Source organism: Seriola lalandi, unplaced genomic scaffold (assembly GCF_002814215.2).
Source record: "Seriola lalandi dorsalis isolate HSWRI2012SDOR001 ecotype SW California unplaced genomic scaffold, Sedor1 jcf7180002054832, whole genome shotgun sequence".
NCBI classification, from domain to species: Eukaryota; Metazoa; Chordata; class Actinopteri; order Carangiformes; family Carangidae; genus Seriola; species Seriola lalandi.
The window spans coordinates 710893-733833 of NW_019525385.1; the positions used below are offsets into that span (position 1 = coordinate 710893).

Sequence of the window (22941 nt, forward strand, 5' to 3'; positions counted from 1 at the left end):
GGCACATAGGGACATGTAAAATTCATGAACTAGCTGGGTTCTTCACACATGTTCAACAATCGGATTTAAAATTAAAAATAGATGAATGTCATAAGTGCATCTATAAACAAATCCCTGCATGATTCTGAGAGAATAACACTGCACCCTGTAGCTTACTGTTCATTTGTTTTTCTGTAGCTATGGTGGAAACTTTTCAACAGTTCTTTATATAGTCACTGTGCATTTCTATTTTATCCACAGGAAAGATATATATATCTAAATACATTATTTATAGGGACTCAGCACAAGTGGTGGAAATAGCCCTCGTGTTTTAAATAATCTTTCTGGGTGTTTACTGTGGCACTTGTTCCAGTGTAGTGTTTTCCAAAAGGAAACAGATACACCACTCCTGATTCTATTGGTTTCTAAGAAGAAACCCAGAGCACAAACAAATCTGTAAGAAACCGGGGATGTTTGAAAAAAAAAGCCAGTGAAGCAGGTGTTCTTTAGCCCCTCACTATGTCTGCACATAACAAGGTTTGTGATAATGGTCACAAAGCTGTAGGCTTTACAACTGATAATGAATGTAACCATGGATGTTAAAGGCAACTAACATACAGCACAGGAAAAAGGACAACTGAAGTACAACTTAAGTAAGTAAGTAAGTAACTTTTTTTCCCCCAGTGACTCATTATTTATTACCATAAGCACACATGAAATGCATTAATCTACAAATAAAACATGCAAGAAAATGCACTGATTCCTTTCAATGACACATAATCAAGAGAAAAAAATATTTTTAAGACATTCAAAAGATGTTCTTGCTGGGTCTTCAAAGGAACCTTCTTCATACTCTTCATTCCACAAAATGACAACACGACTAAAAAATATAAATAAAAATTTCTTAGAAGCAAAAAACATGAATGGAAAACACAATAATTGAATTACAACAGCAATGGCCAATGCAAGGGTTTTTTCTTTAGTGTCAGGCATCATTTGACCTTTCTGAAAATCAATTTCATCTAAACATATACAGGCAATACAAACATTGACCTCATGTACAGTAGGTAGCCAACACCATGGATCAGTTACGGCAGCAGCTGCTATTATTTTTAAGTCTTCTGTATATCTTATACATGCAGTATGCTTCAGCATTTCACAATACACTGTATAGTCACAGTATGCACAACAATTATATTCTAGTAATACCCCAAATAGAAATGCTACATGTACTGTTGACCAAGAAAGTTTGACCTATGTTGCCCTTTAATCAATGTACTGTACTGTATATGGGGTTTGACCTTTCCTGCTGCTTCATAATGCTTGTAATCTTTCCAAAATATGATTTAAACATGAGAGAAATGCCATGTCAAATCTCACAATCATTTCCTTCAGTTATGTAGTGTCTGTATGTCAACAGTCCGAATCTCAACTGTTAGATTACAGATTTTCTTCTCTTCACCTCAGGTGAATACATTCGATCTCCTCTGTTACAGGCATGGAGGAGGTCCTCATATCCATCTCATCCACAGTCTTATTGGGGGCATATGTCGATCTCCAGCGCAGAAGTACAATCTTCTTCAAGTGCTTAACCGTGTTGTTCTTGACAGTGACAAAACAGAAGGTATTTATCATGCTGTTGCTCATGGCAATGCACTCAATGATGTAGAAGGCCACCAGTGAGTTCTTCTGGCGGGAGATGAGTGTTGGATGAAAGTCTCGCAGGATGGTGAAGCCGTAATATGGAGCCCAGCACAGGATGTAAGCTGTCAAGATCCCGATCAGGACCATCACTGTCTTGCGGCGACAACGCAGCCTCTTCCTAATCTGCTCCGTCTGGAAACCTGGGACGTTCTTGAACCAGAGCTCGCGGGAGATTTGGGTGTAACACATCGCCATGACGATCACAGGCCCAACAAACTCCACGGCAAAAACAAACAAGAAGTAGGACCGGTAGTAGGCCTGCTGGTCCACAGGCCAGATCTGGGCACAGAAAACTTTGTGAGTGGTTGGGGTGGTGCCGCCCTGAGGGTACATGGTCTCAGAGGCAAAGTAGGCAGAGGGAACTGATATCAGAATGGGAACAATCCAAACTCCTGTTATCAGGCAGTAGGCGGTTTGGTACTTCATACGAGGCCTGAGGGGATGGACTATCGCCATGTACCTGGAAGAACACAGACATATTGTTGTATTGAAAAGGCTGGGAATACATAATACAGTCCAAACAGCCTATTTAGCAGTATAAAATGCTGTGCAGACTCAATACATTTGGCAAATGGCTCTCCGTCACTCATGGAAGTTCATTACACCATGCTCCATTATTCAGTGAACTGAATTTTTCATATTAGTTGAAGTTCATTTTTATGGAGTCAAAAGTATGGAGGCTTTTTGTTACTTAAGGGCACAATCTGTAATCCATATGTAAATCAAGAAGGTGGCACTGATATAATGGCCATTGAATTGATTTGCAGGTCACGTAAATGCGTGAACCTACATAAAAAATGTAGGTTATTCATGTTTTTCATATGTTCCTATATTAAGTTTCATATTTTCATTTACAATATGTTTAGAATGAAAAAAAACTGCCTTATTTAATATCAATAGCTCATAGCGTGGATACACTTACCAAATATACAGTACAAGTGAAATGTTTGGACACACTTGAACGAAAAAGTTTGAATTTACATATAAATCACAAGTTTTTTGCATACATTATGCTGACATCTAGATTTTACATGCAAATGTCGTACTGTCATTCAGTGTGGGAAAAGCAACTTAAAGAAGTGGTTCATTTTTACAGGTGAGATGCAAAGATTAATATGAATCAAATTTTCCTGCATGAGGTATAGAGATTGAGTTTGGATTTGTAAAGAGTGGGAATGGGAGAAACACCTACAGTATCTAGCCTGGCTCTGACATAGTTAAAAAATATACCTACCACTGACTGTAAAACTGCCTTGTTTACATGACGTATCTGGTTTGTTTAACATACACATAAACTGAAATGAAAAAAACAATTTTAAATTCTCACAGCCGATGGTTCTCTGTGCTGAGGAGGCTGTGTAATGATGTTACTGATTAAAACTGATTAATGCACTTTTAAGTTTTCAAATTAAATTTTAGATTACAGATGGTCCAATCTTAAAATTGTTTGGTGTCTAATTTGATTAAATGCTTTTTAAATGTGTTAGTTAATAGTTAAATTTAATTATTCTGTAATTATTCTCATTCTTTTCTGTCTTGATCAAATGACCAAAAAATATTTCCAGACAAAAATAGTCTTTTGATACTTATTTTCTGATGTTGTTGTCCTATTCAATTCCATTCCACAGCTTTATTGTGCACACATCCCTTGAATATTTAACATTTAAATATACTGCGCACCATCCACAAAGTAGTAAATGATCACCCAGTAGTTTGGCACTGGGTGGATTCTCTATAACAATAAGCTGCAGACAGTAAGCTGTTGCTTTTTGTCAATACTAAAAAGCTCAAACAATTTCTGGAAGATTATTGACGGAACAATAATTTAAAATAATTACATTGGCACACTGAACACATTATCCAGCCTCAATGTTATGTTTGGGGCATAAATCAAACAACACTCCTGACAAGGCATCTAAAATGTGAACCATACTTCTTTGTGAATCTGTGGGTGTTGTGCGCATTCATGCACAAAGAGAGGAAGTGTTATAGACCGAATTACTGTGATCTGTACTGCTCTCGAAAGCATTTTAACAGAGTCATGGCCTTTTTTATTGTTTATCAAGCTTTGTTTGTGTTGCTCCTAGTGGCCTCTTCAGTATTTGTGAATGCAGGCCCTTTTCACAGGAGACATTTTGACCTGCCATTGCAGGAAAAGCACGTATGTGACTAATAATATTAACTATGGCTCTGTTCTTCTCAAGTGACCGAGTGAGCCATGACAGTGTGAAACACGCAGTGAAACATGCACAATACTAGAACCCTGAAACCAAAGAAAATGAAACCCAGCCATCATTAATCTTATTTACACCTGTTCTTTTCCTCCTGTGACATGTCAAAATGTCCTATTGAGCCTATTGAGCCTATGTGTGTATCTGGACTGTGGCTTCCGTCCTCTAATTAACTGAACATGGTCATTGATTGCCCCTTTGCCCTGTATGTCAGCACTGACGCAAGTCTGAAGGACTGAAATGTCTGCGGTTCTATGTTACCTCACTTTTTGTCTCACCTTCAGCACTTTTGCACAACAAAGAAACTATTTTTGCCTGTTGTTTTAGTGAATGATCAGTTCAGTTTTCCGTTCTTTTCCTACATGTTAATTAAACACAGTACACTGTAAGCTTGGTATCCCCTCTCCCTAAAGTTTTGACTTGCAGCATTATGTTAACATTTAGCAGATACATTTGGTAAAAACATTCTGATATGTTCACTTAAGTGTTTAACAAGACACTGAAGATGGGTTGCCATCCCGGCTCTTGCCACCAGTTAATGTTGATTTCCTTTAACCTTGAGGGCGATCATTCCTGAACCTTTACCAAATACTGAGTTCACTTAAATCAAAGTAGGCGTACTTCTGGTGAGTCTCTGACGGAGGGGCCAGATATGCTCACATGTTTTCTTTTTGTTTTTTACATTTAGTCATATGGACTTTGATGCTGAGTGTTGGCTCCACCCCAGTCTAATTGAATATTGCATTGCAGTGGTTTCTGCATGTAAGCTACATGCATTCCTGCTCAATCTATCTGAAGTTTGTGCCAGAGCACCAAGGGCTAAAAAGATGCAGCTGGTACAGATACAGGAGAATCTAGAGATAGACTCATCATGAGAGGATATTCTGCCTGTTGCATGCATGAACACAGTAGCAGGGGGACTGTTTTTTGTTGAGCTTTTTTACATAATTAACAATCAAAACTAAATCATGTTTTTACACAATCTTTGAAGTACTGGCGATAGTGTGCAGGAACACAAATCTTTTATTTTGATAAGTTATGCATCAAGACAAATCTGAGGCCCCAAACCTCAGTTGCATGCACGGTGCCAGTTGATGCCAAGAAAGGACTGCAACATTGATGAAAGTAACTACTCTCTTGAATATAACAAGTAGCGGTGAACCGTTACAGAGTAAATAACCACCGTGATTAGGCTTGCAGGAGCTTGGTGGTACTTTGTAGTACCTGGAGTTAGCGTTAGTTTCAATCTACAAATCGGTTTACTGAATCTGCCAATAAAAATAATGAAAAAAGCATTGCATCAGTGTCTCAATAACTCTAAATCTCATGGATACAGCAGGATGATGAAAGACTGGAATGTAATGTAATTTTAAATTACAGCTGTAGAGCAATGTGGTTATTTGTGAGGGAGAATATGGACATTTAAAAAACATGGATACTTTCTTCAGTCAAATTTTTGTAGACACTACTGGAGGATTTTTATTTTTATTTGTAAGAAGCAGTGGCTTTTTGAATTAAACGAATGTTTGTGCTCACAGGGACACACTCAAAGATTCAGAAAAAAATGAAATCCCTAACAGACTCACCTGTCAACTGCAATGGCAAGCAGTGCGTTTGTGGACACGTAGAGTGACACGGTCCGGAGATAGTTGACAGAGGCGCACAGCACCAGTCCATGATTCCAGGAAAGCTGTTTAACCACATAGTAGTCCACCAGGAACGGGCAGCACACCACTGCCACAATGAAGTCTGAGATAGCCAGGTTAGCAATAAGCAGGTTGGTGAGGTTGCGGAGCTTTTTGTAGCGTGTCAGTGTGGCAATGAATATGAAGTTTCCCAAACCACAGACAAGCATGATACAGACAAGGACCACGCCGATAACGATGGTGGCCACAAAGAAGGCCTGGCCTTGCGTGGTGTCTGGGATTTCATCAGGAGGGATGCCATAGTCCATATCATAGTTGTCCATGTAATGATCCAACTTTCCTGCCGGGAGACTCTCCTGCATCTCTGTATAAGCTGCAGCCATGTGGCTGATGTTGGTGTCTCCCATGTCTTAGCACACACTCTTATTTTGGTAACTTAGAGAAACAATTTGATCCAATAAATTAGGTGCGAAAGGGTCATGCTTTTCGGTATATCCTCAATTAAGTTGTTTCTGTAATGATGAAAATCTGGACAGGCTGAGTCAGACACAGAAGCACATCTCACCTGGAACAGAAAGTTCCCATCTCAGCATTACTCATGCTGGGTCAGGATTCATGGCAACAAGATATAGTCAGAACAAATTACATGATCTCAGTGCTTCAGGCGTAACCATGCTGGCATGTGTGACATTTCTATGATCTTTTTTGATGAAAAATGTTCGTGGGTGAGGTCATTATATCTAGGCCTTCATGTAATTTATTAGGACCATGTCACTTTACAGCAAGTCAGCGTCGCAGACTAGTCTCAGGGTGATGACAGGGCATTTTTAATTTGCTGCAAAAGCGGTGACTTAAATCCCCCAGCATGCATGTGAGCGAACCCAGACTAAAAAATAAAGCCACTTAAAAGAAACACAAGCACATTTGAACAGATAAAAACAGATTTGTATTGATACAGCTGCGCAAGGCAATTAATCAGGCTGCTAAACAAAAACACAGCACACTACCACCAAGAAAGAGAGATCCAAAACCAAGAGAGGCAGATATGATCTCCACCTAGCTTTCACAATCATGACTTATGTGATCCCCACTGATATAATTCTAGGTAAAAAAAAAAAGAAAAAAAAAAAGACAGAAGTTATTGCTTAAGGAGATCTCTATATAATGCCATGCCATGCAAAAGAAAAAAAATCTGCAGAACAAAAAATGTACTTTAATTGGCTCTATAAGCTGCAAGAGGTCTCAGGTCCTTGAGTATTAAGCTCTTATAGATAATCTGAGTCTGCGGGGGGGTTGCGGGGGATCACAGTCTGTGAATTTAGATTCAGAGTAAAAACAGACTCAAAGGTAAACTTTTGGGTGATAGAGAAACGCTTTCTCTTTCTTTATGTAAGACATTGATTAAAACCCCAGCAAGCTGAAACAAATCATTTCAGGTACTTACCAGCAAATGTAGATTCCGCGACTTTTCTGAGCTGATAATAGCAATAATAAAAAAAACTAATCTAATTGCCCTCTCTGTGGAACCGAGTCGAAGTCCTTTATTATTGGACAATCCCACCAGTGTAGACAGAAGGTCGCTACATCAGCCTCACTGTATGTGCTGCCGCTCCGCTCCGCTTTCCTCCGGACCGCTTCTCCGAAAGGAAATTTTTTTAAAAGTTGCTTCTCTTTCTCCTCTGCCTCAAGTGACAAAGCCGACGATGACCAGCGTTGAAGAAGAAGAAGAAGAAGAAGAAACCACACGTCGCTCGTCTTGCAGGTGGTGTGGAAGAGGATGGTGGGCGCGTGTGCGCGTGCACATGTGGGTGGTCGCAAGGTTTTAAATGGTTGAAAGTTCTCAAGCTAAATGGTTGTCCATAAATAGCTTACATACTGTGCACAAGATGTTCTTTATGTTTAAGGCTATGGTAATATTTCTTCCTCTATTTCTATTTCTCACAAGATTGAAGAGGGATGAAGGAGGCAAACATTTAAATAACAGGACATTCACATGCAGTCTCTCCATGATAATATATCCGCATCTCTTGTTTATCACAGTGCACTGCGCTTTATGTCATAGGTAGCAAACTGTTGACTGAATCTCACTGATCCTCTTTAAATCATCAGAAAGGAGTTGCACTGTTCATTATTCATAAGGATAAACTGGTGAAACTGTCTCTATATTTGTCTCTCATCTCTGATCATAACTAAATTCATGGTCTCTACAAATGGGATGAGTTACTTTGATATTAAACATGCACTAACTTTTCTTGGCCACCTGTGACCAGCTGAAAAAAGCTATACACACAACTTGCCTTGTAAGTTTATAGTGAATTTGTCAGCAACAATTGTCTACACATACAGCAATATTAGCATAGAACATATCCCCCTGGCGAATGTAAGAACAGTACTCTCTCCCCTATTAGCTCTGTTTTTTGTCTCCACCAGCTCCTGAAAGATATATCTGTTGCTTTCATGCATGGCAGTGCAACATCACGCAGAGCAAGGCTGGCTGCGCTGTCCCAGGTAGCACTGCTCTGGTTTTCAAGACGTTGCCACCCAAGGTTCAACCAAACTGAAATTTTACCCCAAATGCGTTGACCGCCAAGACACACATCCGTTGGCATTTTATTATCACTGTGAAACCCACTGGGAACGAAGAAACTGCCGTCCGACACTTCTCACTCATCTCTGTGTTGCTGGAATGTTTGTGCATGCAGGTTAGCAAGTAGCTTGCTCATTAGCCACCACTGTGTAAATAAGCAACCTGTACTTTTACCAACAATTTGAGTGACATTTTGTTTTGCTTGTATCTGTAATCCTGGAAGCCAGGGATGTAGGAAAGAGGGAAGCCAGAGAGTACAATAATGATCTTTCCTCTCACACATGTTTCCTGAGCAGGTAAAAACTAAATTGCTTTCCTTTATTTCTATCAGTTCTCTGGGAAAATACTACAGCTGCCAGGTGAATTTTGAATAAAGTTTTTTTTTTTTTTTGCATCTCTAGTTAGTCAAGCGTGACCTGTGTGTAATTACTTACAAAGTGATTTGTCTGTGTACCCAAGAAAATGAATGGTGTTGGAATTCATGTCACATTGCACCATATTCAATGGGTCGTCACTGTGACAGTGGAAATTTCAGTGTTGAGTAAAAATGGAGAAATAATCAATTTTGTGTGTCTTTGAATTCATAGTACTATGTGTCTAGCTTGCAATCTTAACAGGACTTGGGTAAAAAAGGAAAACATCCAAGATGAAGGGGAATCTCAATCTCAACCAGCTGAGAACAGGATGTCATGTAAGTATTTATTTGTGATCGTTGGTTGCAAGCGCTATATTCACAGTGGCCATTACTGACCCTGATTGCATAGTGGCTTTGGGGAAAGAAATCCATCAGAGATGTTTAGGAATATGTGTGATCATTATTGACAAGAAACCATGTCTTATTTTGGTGGTGGCAGTGGTGGGGGGGTGTCACTACCATATCTCCGTGGCCAACCATCCTGAACAGCAGATAAACAGGCACAGACAGCAGGACTGATGACTTTTTAGGATCAATTTCTTATTGTGATGGAGAGCTAGCACTGTTGGTTTTTATATCACCTCTCACAATCATCTGTCAATAGCAGTGATATGGCTTTTTGTGTCCTCTCATATTGAGTGCAGCAGGCTGGCTGAGATCGTCAGCGGAGTTTAAATATAATAACAGATAACAAGAGACACAAGTGAACCAGGAGTCAACTTCTGTCATCTGTGAATGACACAAGGTGGAGAGAAAAAAAACTTGTTTTCTTTTCCAGATCTTGAACTCATGTGTTCCCTTAGCTCACAAGAGATGAGAGAACTGTCTTTGTATGTTCCTGTTAGTTTTTATTACCCTTTAAATATCAGCGGCTACTTGCTCAGCTTTGCTAGTGTCTGTCACTGTAGCCCAGGAGGCCTGAGCATCAGATAAACACTAGGCTTTCATTTCCAACTCTGGACAGCTCTATAATCTCACCCAGTCCTCGGATTTACTGACACTCGTAACCAATGAATATAGATGGAAAAGGAGGCAATGTGATCCTAGCATTCTCTCTTCAACCATGAAGAATATGCACAAGACATAAAATTTATGGTGTCTGTTAACATATACTGGGCAGATACTGAGGTAGTTTATTGATGACAACGTTACGGTGGAATAAGCAGCAGTGAAACAGAATCCATACCAATGTATATGTGGGGTTTAAATCTGAAGCAAGGGAGTCTGTTTTGGCTAAATGTTGGTTCTGCTGGGGGCGCTGACTTTGTGAGTCCAAGCACTGCCAGTGCTCGACCACATAATCATTGCGATCCATTCAAACTGGTGTTCTCTGTGTTTCTTTTTCATTAACTTTTTTCTTTCAGTCTCTGTTTGTGAGTGAAGTTGTGTGACAGCAAATTACTGGATGTCCTGCTGGGTTTACTTGCTTCTGTGGGACTCAGGAGCGTATTAATCTGCATGTGGGAATCTTCAATACAGTCTCAGCTACAGAAAAAAATATACTTTGTGAATAAGCTTTCTTGAACATTCTCTCCAACATTTTCTACATTTCCTCCAGCGTGTGGAAAGTGGTTGGAATCTGATTTCACAATGAAATCTAAGTGATATTTGTTTGAAAGAATGATGTGCACCTTACTAGTTTATGTCATGCAGTATGCAATTCTTTCCACACCGGTAACATGACACTGGAGCTCGTACGGTCTATAAATGAGCAATGTCTCCGTGAGCTCATTTGTTTCCAATCAGTACATGTTGTGGAAATGTCACTTGGATACTCTTTAGGAGCCATTCCACCATACGTAAGGACAGACTGATTTATAATGTATGCATCTAGTGTGTTAGTGAACTGATACCAATCCCAGCATACTCCTGGAGATTGACACAGGCAAGGAGTCGGGCGTCCTTGGAGAGACTGCTTATTAGTTGCAAGGAACATACTTGCTTTTGGTGCTGTGGGAAATGGCAAGTGATGAATGCTTAACAATAGAAAAATACTGTGAATGTCATTTTTAATGGGTAAGGGAATGATTTTTTCTTCTAAACCCAACATTTACTACTAGTACTACTACTTCCTACCTGTTTATTGCACTTTTAAAGATGGATACATGGTTATATTTAATTCACGACTGTGAATGAGAAAGAAAGACATTTTCTATAGAGCATTATTTAACTCCACCAAGTTGTTTATTAGTTAAATTTTCTTACTGCAGCTTAAATACCACAGTCTGCCATCGAGCCACGGGCTTTGCTGGGGCCAAAATATGCTGAAATGCTGATGTAAAGCCATTTGACATGTGTTTCATTCAGCCGTTTCAGAGACAGCTTGCTGGATCTGTCCAGAGGGACGTTTTGACTGACCTTGTACCACAGCCTGCAGAGAGCAAGCCAGAGCAGAGGGTCCTCTGCCTCCTCGTCACTCTTGAATCATTCTGTCTCACGCTCATCTTTGCTAAATGTTACAGTAAGTGGGAGAGAAAGAATGGAAATATGAAAAGGGAAATATAGAGATGTTGGCTAAAACACCTTGATGAAAACAACTAGAAGCTCTCTTTCTTGTTATCAAAAAAATAAAGAGAGAAATATTTCAGCTTCCTAGCAAAACACATACTTTGCATTTGAATATGGACTCTGCTGTTTGATTGTTTCAGTTAAAACAAACAACATAATGTGGAGAAACAAAGGTTTAAACTTTTATAAGATATTTAGATCAGTAGTGTTATTTTTCATTATGTTTATAGACAGAACTAATACCACGATAAAACAGTCACTTTATTGTATAACCATGTATCTTTGTAATTGGGCCTGTCTGCTAATCACCAAATGTCAACATTTTTGTGTAATGCTTTTGAGATTATTAACCAAAACACAAATACCACCTAACTGCAAACAGACAAAAGTTTATTTAAGCACAGTGCACAGTGTGTCAACACTTAGCCACTTTAGAAAGGAATAGTTTTCCAGAGTCCACACAAATTGCTATGCACGAAATTTCCCCTCTGTCCTGTGGTGGGCCACCATCCAATGTACCATATCAAACAGGGATCTAGAAAGCAGCTGACTAAGAACCAAAATAATGGTGTGTGACAACCCAGTGCTTTCGCGGGCCAGTCAGTTGTTTGTATTTGTGCTTCTGCTTTGTCATCAACAGCATGGCTTTTCTAATCTCTGTCACAAAGGCAACAATACCCTCTGGAAGGCCCCAGGCTCACATCATGCGTGGCCACGGCCGGGGGGAGGTTTTGGGGGCTATTTCGCCGCCAGCCAGTGCTGTGCAGCGTTTAGTCTAGCATGAGACAGCCAAGGGTGAGCACCCGAGTTTTCACACAATAAAGGTGCCGAAGGGGACCAAGCACTCCAGGGATACCATCAGCCCAGGGGAGAGAAGCGTACCACCATGTTCAAGACCAGCTACCTGCGCGAGGTGCGCAAGGAAAAGTATGAGCGCTCAGATGTCTTTGAAGAGGAACCCGAGGACTCTGAAACCTCTGCAGGCATCTCAGCCATCCAGGGTTGGGAGAGTCTCCAGGAGCTCAACAGCCGCTTTGCCCGGTACATCAACAGGGCTCGAGTCCTGGAGCAGCGCAACGCCGTGTTCCGCAAGCAGCTGGAGACGTTGCAGCGGATGGAAGAGGCCAGCGGTCTGGAGGAGGCCTTCACAGAGCAGATCGATGTCAACAGGCAACGCATCCACGAGCTGTCCTCGGACCGTGCCAAACTGGACCGAGAGCTGAAGGATGCTTGCCGCATGCTGGATGAATTCACCAGCAAGTAAGAGAGTGGGCAGTGGTTGGTCCTACCTGTGTGTCAAAGGTCAAACTTTTTCCTCAGAGCTGGAGTGATTAGAAATATATATAGAAATGTGCTGAGAATTAAGAAAAGTGATTAAGAAACATACATGTGGGTTGTAAAAAAAAGAAAACTAATTCTTCTCCAGGAGTTTAGGAAATTATACATGAATATAAAATCAATGTCTGAATGCATCCAAATTTCAAAATTATTATACTCATAGTTATATCAGTTAGGTAATCATAAATAGATGATGAAAGATTAATTTACTGTTTTGTATTCTGTTTGAAGAATTCATAAAACAAGAGGTTCGATATTGAACTGAAATAATGGCACCCAAATTACAAAAACAAAAGCATATTTTCTCACTTTTCATGTACACCGTTTAAAAAAAAATCCATCCTTGAGATTTCTACCTCCTAAAAAAAATGGAAGTGTATGGACTTTTGTTCACAGTGCTCTCGTAAGGTCAATCAGCAGTTGATAGAAAACAAATTCAAATGTACCAACTCTTTCCAGAAACATCTGTATAATCCATAGATGATTTGATATTGTTTTGTCATAGGGACTATTTGTTCCAGTGAAAACGGTTCATAACACGGTTTGTGAATTGTCCAGAGTAAACATTTTTCAACGCCGTAAGCACCACAAACAAAATTCCATTCACCACCAATGTATTTATTGTGGTGGCATGAATAAGAGAGGCCCTCAACACTTGCACAATAAAACTATCTGCATTGCTACATACCATTAGAGAAAGCCTGAAAATGTTTTTGTAACCAACCCTTTAATTAGAACTATCTACAAACATGGTGTAGTCAGCTGTCTGTGGGCAGAAAATCCTCACTACATTATGGACGAGCTGAGAAAAAATATCGGCCAACTGTTGTATCGGCTGGTGAAGAGAACAGAAAGTCATCATGTGCAGTTTAGATTTATGGCTCTGACATATTAAAAACAGTATTGTGCTTCAAAAAGGAAATGAGTTTGTTAATCTGTGCGGTCTCACTGTGAGCACACAACACAAACATGCAATTAGACTAAAATAACACAGCATATTATGACACTTATTACGACGCATCGTTACATTTTATTATTAGGCGACCTCTACCAGTCGAGTAATTATAATGTTTTATGTTGCAGATATAGAAATGAATGTGACTATCAAGAACAGCTCCGGGGCACGCTGGAACAGTTAAACAAGGTACTGTATGGGTGAAATTAAGTTTGTTTATGCAATCATACAAATGTAAATAAATAACAACATTTTAATGCATAAATACATCAGAATTCTTCAACATTTAAACATCATTGATTGAAGACGTACAGTAACTTTGCACAAAGAATTCAGGATTTCATTTTCAGTGTAAGTGTGTAAAAACAGAGCTTAACTCATTTTAGATCGCCAGTTCCAGACCGGGTTTGATTTGTAAGACTTTTCGTGGAAAGAGTTCAGTGGATCACTACACTGTTCTTTTTTTAAATGTTGAACTCAATACACTTCACTCTGTACCTTTCATTACCGTTTGTTTCCCTTGAGTCCTCTATTGTTCTTCTCTTCTCTTCTCTTCTCCTCTTTTCTCTTCTCTCTTCTCTTCTCTTCTCTTCTCCTCTTTTCTCTTCTTTTCTATTCTATTCTCTTCTCTACTCTTCTTTTCTCTTCTCTTCTCTCTTCTCCTCTTTTTCTCCTCTTTTCTATTCTCTTCTCTCTTCTCTTCTCTTCTCTCTTCTCTTCTCTCTTCTCTTCTGTTCTCTTCTCATCTCTCTTCTCTTCTCTTCTCTTCTCTCTTCTCTTATCTTCTCTTCTCTTCTCTTCTCTTCTCTTCTCTCCTCTCACAGGAAGCTGACAGTGCTCTTCTAAGAAACCTGGAGTTCCAGATCCAATCACAGTTCTTGCAGGACGACATCAACTCCACCAGAGATAGACACAAGAAGGTCAGTGGTATCCAATAACTAGCTTCTTCAGAGGACATAAAAATGACTCATTCGATATTTTAGATAGGAAACCATCTCACCATTGCCATGTTGAAAAGAATTTTTAGACAAAACTAATCATTTCTTCTTGCCTACCTATAAGCCACCTACATTCTCAAAATGTCTTTTACAGTAGTAGAATCTCCTGCAAACAGATGGCTGGAGGTCTATCAGGACGTCAGGATGTGGAGCTCTTTAACTACCACATTAGTTTAAATTCCAGCTCAATGGAGCTCACAGGATTTGATCTATTTTTATTGCACTTGTGTTTTGTTTATTGTTTTTTCTTCTTTTTATAACGCCATATAAATTTTCATTGCTCAACATATGTGTTTTTATATACACACATAGAAATCCTTTGTCCTAGAAATTATGTGTAAACACCACTGATTTGTTTTGGCAAATGCATTTTGAGGGAAACACGCTTCCAGGGTTTTATTCAGTGGCAACCGGAAACTTGATGTCATTAGGCAGCAAAAAGCACTTTGATTCAGGCTTTGGTTAAACTCTGGTAAAGCAAACACATCCTGTCTCATGACTGAAGCCACTACACAGATCTTTTCTTGTCAGTGGCCAAAGGTAGAGTGTTGTGGGCTTTATCAGTACATAGGAAACAGTATTGATGCTGGAGATAGATACGTACAGAAGGGACAGTGTGCAACTGTATGGATGCTCACATTATGGTGTTTCTTATCGATGGCTTTTAGAAACTGGGCTAATAAAAGCCACTCACTGAGAAATGGCTGTAATATTACCCTGTCAAAGCTGTTGATATCTCTGTCATATTGCTCTGTAAAGGGCTGCAACATCTTATATTACCATATATGTTCTCCTTGACATTATCTTTGATCTTTGCAGACAGTATATTTTGCATGGATTTAAGTCTATCAAGAAACCGAATTTACATCAAAAATCAGTTCAAAATATTTTACACAACAGTATGTGTTGCTTTTGAACACTGCTGACCTCAGGCTGCTACTCTTCAAATGTCAAGGAACAAAAACTTTGACATGGGTGCCAAAGGATTTGTTGTGATGTACCTGGGGTTTTAGCAGCAATTTACCTCCTGTGATGTGAGTGAGGAAATGATTGCAGGGAAATTGTAAAAATGCTTTTGACGGGCTCTGACATATGACAGAGAAAAGACAAAAGAAGTGAAATATTACCCTCTGTGTAAGAGAAATAGCTCGAAGCTGCAACGCAAAATGCTTAGACAAAAGAAAACTGTGTGTGAGTGTTACAAAATGCATCTGGCATACTTTTCATCAACTTTCCTGCATGAGCAATTTCTCTCTTTGTTAGTTCCACTCAATGTTGCTTGTTATGAAGAATTAATCCGTGCCTCTGCAATATTCAGCTAGCATTTCAAAGGGCACTGGTGATACTATATTGTATGGGAAAGAATATGGAGTTGTCTTACATGAATATCGGGCTTGTGCTCCTGAGCTTTTGATCCCTGTGGAGAGAGGACATATATCTGCTTTTTATGACTGAGATCATGTGTGTACATATGGATTACAGAACTAGCTTTGCTGTAAAGGAATGTTAGCATAATTTATAAATATATTTCAGATAAATGATAGCCTTTGAGTCTCAGTAACAAGTGCATTGTAAATAAGAAAGAATTTGGGAGCAAACCAGATAAAATGGTTTAAGTTATGTAATAGTTCTGCAATGTTCTTCTTTTTGCTGAATTGTGTATCTTATGTTTTCTTTTATGTGATCTCCCCTCACCCAGAACCTCGCAGAGATCCAGACCTATGTAAACATTTTGCAGCAAATCAACCAGACACTTCCCCTTGTTCCCAATGTGTCAGTGGGCATCTCCGAGGTGAGGTCACTGTGTTTGTGGGTGTGTGTGTGTGTGTGTGTGTATGTGTTTGTATGTGTGTGTGTGTACTGCCGCCTCCAGGGACGAAGATGGTGTTTGCATGTGTGTCAGCCCTGGCTACGTGTCTAGGCTTGATGAGGTTACTGGCTTCTTAGTCCAGTTGGTTGCCTGTGTCTGCACGCCTGTGCTGTTGTATACGTGTGTGTGTGCACGTGTGAAAAGCAGAGACAGACAGTCAAACAGTCCTTGGGACACGTGGACAGGCCAGCAGTTTGAGAGTGTCAGGACACAATGTAGCAAATGCCAGGAAGAACGGCTGTGCATGCTAATTTTTGAGGGACTGCAGCCACAGTGATCGGCATTTGTGTAGCAAATTATGGGTTTTTTTGTTCAAATATTTCTCAGAAGCATAGCTGCTCGGGGTGCAATAATAATTTAATTGTATAAATTGCATTAAATAGCCACAGCTCATGCTACAGTGCTGAACTAAAATCCAGTGAAAAAACAAAAGGTAAGCAAAGGGGAGTTAATGTTATGGAGCTTGGTGATGTTGCTAGTCTCCAGGGGTCAGTTAAACAGCTGAGTGACAAATTAAAAGAAAAAACAGAATTAATGCAGAGTTAGAAACATATGTGTCATACAATATGCTATGACCTTTACAATCCAACACATTTGAACCCCACTTGCTAAAATCATCATCATTTAAATACCAATTGAGGGTTTTATTTATTTATTTGGACATGCACAATATATTGTACAGCTTGTGGTAGCAATCACCTTAATAAGCTACTTTTTTTCTTTAATTTGTCACTTATCTGTACATCTACATCATTCATGTCATAAACATAAGTACAAAGTTTACATCTACTAATACTACAAAAAATTTACAAAGACAAATATAAATGACTATAAATACAAAGCATTAAAATACTGTAGCTAAGATTTCAAAAATATTCTTAATCAAATCTTTCATGTTCATCCATCACTGGGCCAAAACGTTTACATTTGGCCATGATTTTACGCCGCTGTAGTACTTTGTGGCTTTGTGGGACAAGCTAGCTCCAGAAAATGTATCAGAAATGTAGGATACATTCTAGCCATATAGCTAACTTATGTAGCGGTGTACTGACCCTCCAACATCCTGCATGCTATGCTAATGAATAAATTAAAAAACATAAAATGTACCATTATTTTATATAGAAGAAAATTACATACTTATAAATTTACTATTTCACACCCTTTAAAATGATTTTGTTAAAAAACTTGCTGACAAAATCCAGCTTTATTTTCTGTTACAATAACATGTCATTGTTGGCACACTCGTTAGCTAATGTTACAATTAGCTAAATTTGCTGCAGGCTAATGAGGTAGCCAGCCTACTATCTGCAATTGCATTGACTGAACATACAATTACTTACAGGTACGCCTGCAACATTTGACAACAAATTACTCAAACAAACATGAAACTTGAGCCAATTTGAATGAGATCCAAACCAGAACTATTAAACAAAACTCTCTTCTACTTCTTGAGTTATTAGAGATAAATATCCAATAATGTCCTCTGCTTCTAATAAGTGTTTGAACATTTTAAACTCTTTGAACTAAAATGATTTGTTTTGAACCATCACTGCTTACAATAGTTAACATCCACCAAGAGTTCACTGTCATTGATTCAGTCTCTGTGAAGTGGACACTGCACTCAAAACACTCATTTTAAAGAGAAGACCAGCAGAAAACATTATTGCTGTGAGGAACGCAGTTGTTCTAATGCACTTAAAATCAGTGAGGCTTTTTATACAGTGAGACGTCAGAAAAAGACTTGATTGCCAGCTGTGTGTGTGTGTGTGTTTGTGTGGTGTAACCTTCATGCTTTAAAGACACGCTGCACTTTTCTGCATGTTCTCATTGATTTGTGCTCAATGTGTGAAGGAGCAGGAGAAGCTGCTGGCTCAGAGGAAAGTGCCGGGGCTGCAGAGTCAGCTGGAGGAATACAAGAGCGCCCTCTGTCAGCTGCAGGCCCAGAAACTGCGCCTACAGACCGAGGTGGGTCACACGGTCACCATGACAACAAGAGGTTTCACGCTGATTGTATGCAGTGCAGTTCCCACCCTTTTTTTTCCCCTGCCAGGCCAATATTTACAGAACAACACATGAAACACTCATAACTCAAAAAAGTAGAACAGTTGTGAATTTTGTGAGGCTAACCATTAATGATTAATATCATTCAATGATCGTTTTGTCTATAAAATGTAAAAAAATCCATCACAATCCAAGGGGAGGTCTTCAAATTGCTTGTTTTGTCAGACTAGCATTTGAAACCCAAAGATATTTAATTTCCTATCAATCCATCAGTTCAGCTCCAAAATTTGAGGAATACCCATTGTCTGTGGTGTGTCTTATTTTCCAAAACCTGGTCAGGGGATAACTACTAGGGATATGTGATAGAAAGATAAAAAAACACACAAAAATAAACAAATAATAAAAAAAAAGAGAAAGATTACAGTTACAAAAAATAAAATAAGATAAAACAAGTGTTTACTTGTTATTTGGTCACAAATCAGTAATCATTTGATTTGCATTACATGTAATCACTTGGCAGAGGCTTTTATCCAAAGCGACTCTCATGTGAGGCACAAGTATGCACTAAGTACTGAATCTGTTCAATGATTTTAAAATGATTTTTAAAAGGGCATTTTCATTTTACTTTTCTCATTTCACTTCTTATGTATGAGTTAAGGAATATAAAAATTCACTGAGCAAGGCATTAAATAGGCCTTCACACTTCAGCCTCAATAAAGTTGTGCTAATAGCTAGATGCTGAAGAAATACCACTAGATGTCAGCCATGACCATGTTATGTGACAGTGTGGTGTTTCCTCACAGGAATTAGAAACACAGGAATGCTTCAATTGAGTGTTTGTCTGCAAACACTGTTTTCATCATTTTAATATGACCTTTACTTTACTTTCATAAGCAACACATACTAACTCCGTTAGTTACTAATGACATGAATGAGAAATTTCCTCCAGGGACTTTATAATTTTTTTTTTAAATTTTCAGTCATAATTTCATAATTAATCCCTACCCCTGTCTCCACTTTCAGACTACTATGTTGGATCAAGCCATCAAAAACACACAGGAGAGTTATGACGATGAGATCCAGATGTACAACGAGCAAATCGAATCTCTGCGAAAGGAGATTGAGGAAGCTGAGAGGTCACTGGAAAAGTTCACCAGTGAATGTCGCCACCTGGCCATGTACCAGACGTCTCTTGAGAATGAGCTGGAGAGGTACAAGAGGATCATCGAGAACGAAGATAACAGGTAGACTGCCTCCAGATGCTGCTGACACACACAGAGACTCGCTTGTTTCACTGGCCACCACAAAATGAGTTAAAAAGAGTTGAAAGAGTAGTTGTTTTTTTTTTTACATTTTACTTAAACTGTTTTTACAGCCAATGATAGTTTCCATCAATTTTTTTTATCTCCCTACATGAAGATCGAAATGCTCTTTCATGGTCGTCTCCACACATCCAAGAGGATTGTCCTCTTGATATGCACTGCTTTATTTTTGTTTAAATATTTAAAGCTCTTGAGTGTAACTGTAGAGTAAAACTCCTCAGGTCATTAAAGCCCCCACATTACAGAGGTTAGGTCTGCTTGAAATGGCACATAAGGTACATACGGCTGTAACCAGGTTAATATAGGGTGCAGAATCAGCCAGCAGATGGCACTGTGTGAAAGCAAACGTTTTCCTCCACTGCACTGGCACAACAATAATCAAAGTGGGTTTTTTTAAGGTCAGATCAGCTAAATGTGTGTTATTCATAGTTACTTCATGTCTCCGTTTATGAAAAATTTGATTTTCTTACCAGATTTTCTTGCATAGCAAAGTTCTTCGGTGCATGACTGTTGCATGGGTGACATTTTTCACAACTCTCTCTTCTGCAGGTTGAATTCAGCGATAATTGGCACTCCCATTACCCTGTTCACCACTAATTACCGCTACACTCACACACCCACTGCATCAAGCAAGGGGAGAGGTAAGGGCACCATGAGCATATCACAGCTGGTTTACATTGAGAATCACTATTGAGTGCACATGCAATCAGCTGCCATTGTTAAAGACAACTATACTCTCTCTTAGGGATGCAATTTTGCAAAGCTAATGAAGCTCCTTACCATTCAAAGTAATACATTTATTCTCTTGAGCATCCCAGTACATTTAGGTACACACACACACACACACACACACACACACACACACACACAGTTTTGGTCTTTTCTTAGTTCACTAGTTCTAGCTAGTTAACTTTTGCCTTCATTTGTGTCCAGATATCACCCAGGCTATCCAAGATATCACCAGCATCAAGCCACGCCAGAAGATCCTGGCCAAGAAGGTCCTTAAGAAGAAAGAGCTGACCCCGAAAGATGTGATAGACAGTGGCCAGGAGGAAAGAAATGGGGGAGCCCATGGAGAGACTCCAGATGAAGAAACAAAGGGGATCCCATCAGAGCAAGTGCAGGAGGAGAGGGTGAAGAGACAAGAGCAGAGACCTGTTCTCACTGGAGTGTCTCCACAGGATGTCCCAGATGGAGCTCAGATCAGCAAAGCCTTTGACACTCTTTGTAACATCGTCAGAGACAGAATGAGGAAGTACAAGAAACCTGAGCCAATCGCTGACTTCTACACCAAGGGTCGTTACGTCCTTGTCACCGGCGACGGCAGCTACTCAGATCCCTGTTTCTGTACCTCCACACCATCAGCCGGCCACATTTACGTCACTATCAACAATGGAATGACGTCTCCCTATGAGCCTTATGGGCGCAGTACACCCCCCCCTCCACCTCCTCAGCCCATGGTAGGTCCCAGGCCTCTCACTCCCACCCGGCCCGCTAATGCAGGAGGAAAGGATGATAATAAGGGCGGAAGAGGTAAGGACAATGGAGGAAAAGGTAAGCAAAAGAGCGGAGAGCCTCAGCCTCAGCCTCAGCCTCAGCCTCAGCCTCAGCCTAAAGATCCGAACCCAGTCCCTCCACCCACTGGACCAAACTCCGGCCCTAAAGATCCCACTCCAGCTGCCGATCAGTCCAAGAAAAACAGGGATGACAATGGCCCAAGCGGGCCCACTCCAAAGCCAGCTCCTCGTGGTGCCAGCACCAGCTCCAGCTCCAGTTCCAGCACTACCACCAGCACCAGCACTAGCACCAGCACCAGCTCTGGCAGCTACACCCCAGACGCCATGAGCTATGAGAAGGTGGAGGTGGTGGAGTCTGTGGAGAAGTTCTCCAATGGCCACAAGGTTAAAGGTTATGAAGAGACTTCCATGGTGGTGGAGACCATGATCGAGAAGTCCAGCAAGAAGAAACATTGAAACCACGTAACCTGACATGAAGAGTCAGTGAACTCCACCAGGGTCCTAAATGGTCCAGGTCCTCAAACAAGGAGACAATACTGATGTTAGTATCAGACCACATAAATACCACTGTTCCTCAAACTACTGTATTAAGACCAGTGTTTTGTCTCTGAGGGAGACCAACTATGCTTAAAGACCATCTACACATTCCTGCTCTGATATTCGATGCTCTTCCATTTGCTTGCAGTCTCTGGTCTTGCGTCCAGAATACGTTTTGCTGGTTCCATAAGTACTGCTGTTGTTGTTCGACTTCATGCCCATGATCATGCTATGAGTCCTTTACTGTCTGAAAACTTGGGAGAATGAAAAACGAAGCTCCATGCCACCAATAAAAATCATAAGAAAAACATATAAAAAACTGAGAAGTTGTGCCACCCTTCTGAACTCTGTCTTAGAATTCCAACTTTCCCCTTTGAGCTCATTTGTTCAATTGGATGCCTCTGCCTGCCCTCAGCACAATTTTGCTGTGTATTAATTTGCTTTGATATATTGAATAATAAAAAAGATTAAATCATCAAAATACCTTGTGCAGTTTGATTTTGGACAGACACTGTGTATCAAGCACCTCACACACTTACTTGATAGGTCATAAAACCACTAATGCATGTGTATATATGGGCACAAAAATGTTAATAATAATAATTACTCCTTGGCTTTTAAAAAAGCATCTATATTTTTGGTGTTCTTAACAGCTTACAGATGGTTGTCACAGTATCCTTCTGGGTTAAGAGTTCTTATTTCAAATGCTGCAGCATCCATGAAAAACTCATGCATTATTTATGTGACCTTGAAGTCACAGTGTCCTTTGCATTTACAGTAGTATGATCCAACCTGTCTCCAGAAAGGAGAATGGTTAAAGAGAGATAAAGAGTTGGAGGAAGAAAAACACAAGGATGATCTCAGATATAGAAGATGACATGAGCAACAATGTCAGAGATGATTAGTGAGATAGATAAGAAACATTTGACCTGATTAAGCTACAATAAGCTGCTTAAAACAAAATATGTTTTAATATTGAAAGTCCAAAGGCAAGAAGGTAGTGAATGAAAAGAAAACAGGACAGAGTGAATGGAACTCTACACCAAAAAAATAAATGTATTACAATCAAGTTGGTGTTTGTGATAGTTTGGTATATTTAGACGAATGAGATAATGGTTGCGATAATTAGTAGTCCCCCTTGCCATTGCTGTAGAGTTCCTAAAATGTATTACTGTCTAATAAACCATGTTTCCGTCTGTTCCACTAATTGTGTTTTTGTTAAGCCTTCCCTCTTTTTGCCATTAAGAGATGTTGTTTTTGTTCTCTGGTCTTAAACCTACATTAAACAAGTTAAATGACATATTATAACCATTTAAGCTGATATGGCAAACGG

General features: G+C 39.7%; 2 protein-coding genes across 2 annotated transcripts; one reads left to right on the forward strand and one right to left on the reverse strand.

The window, feature by feature from the left end:
• Window positions 1-682: 682 nt before the first annotated feature.
• Window positions 683-5967, reverse strand: prokr1b (prokineticin receptor 1b). Its single transcript, XM_023426648.2, has 2 exons — window positions 5501-5967; window positions 683-2143 (listed from the first exon to the last, which is right to left on the reverse strand). The coding sequence occupies exons 1-2, from the start codon at window positions 5965-5967 to the stop codon at window positions 1438-1440; spliced, it is 1173 nt and encodes a 390-aa protein (XP_023282416.1). The 3' UTR covers window positions 683-1437.
• A 5843-nt stretch (window positions 5968-11810) lies between these two features.
• bfsp1 (beaded filament structural protein 1) lies at window positions 11811-22091 on the forward strand. The gene is made up of 8 exons (XM_023426600.2): window positions 11811-12330; window positions 13492-13552; window positions 14188-14283; window positions 16061-16153; window positions 18083-18196; window positions 19256-19476; window positions 20104-20195; window positions 20488-22091. The coding sequence occupies exons 1-8, from the start codon at window positions 11957-11959 to the stop codon at window positions 21525-21527; spliced, it is 2091 nt and encodes a 696-aa protein (XP_023282368.1). The 5' UTR covers window positions 11811-11956; the 3' UTR covers window positions 21528-22091.
• The last annotated feature ends 850 nt before the right edge of the window (window positions 22092-22941 follow it).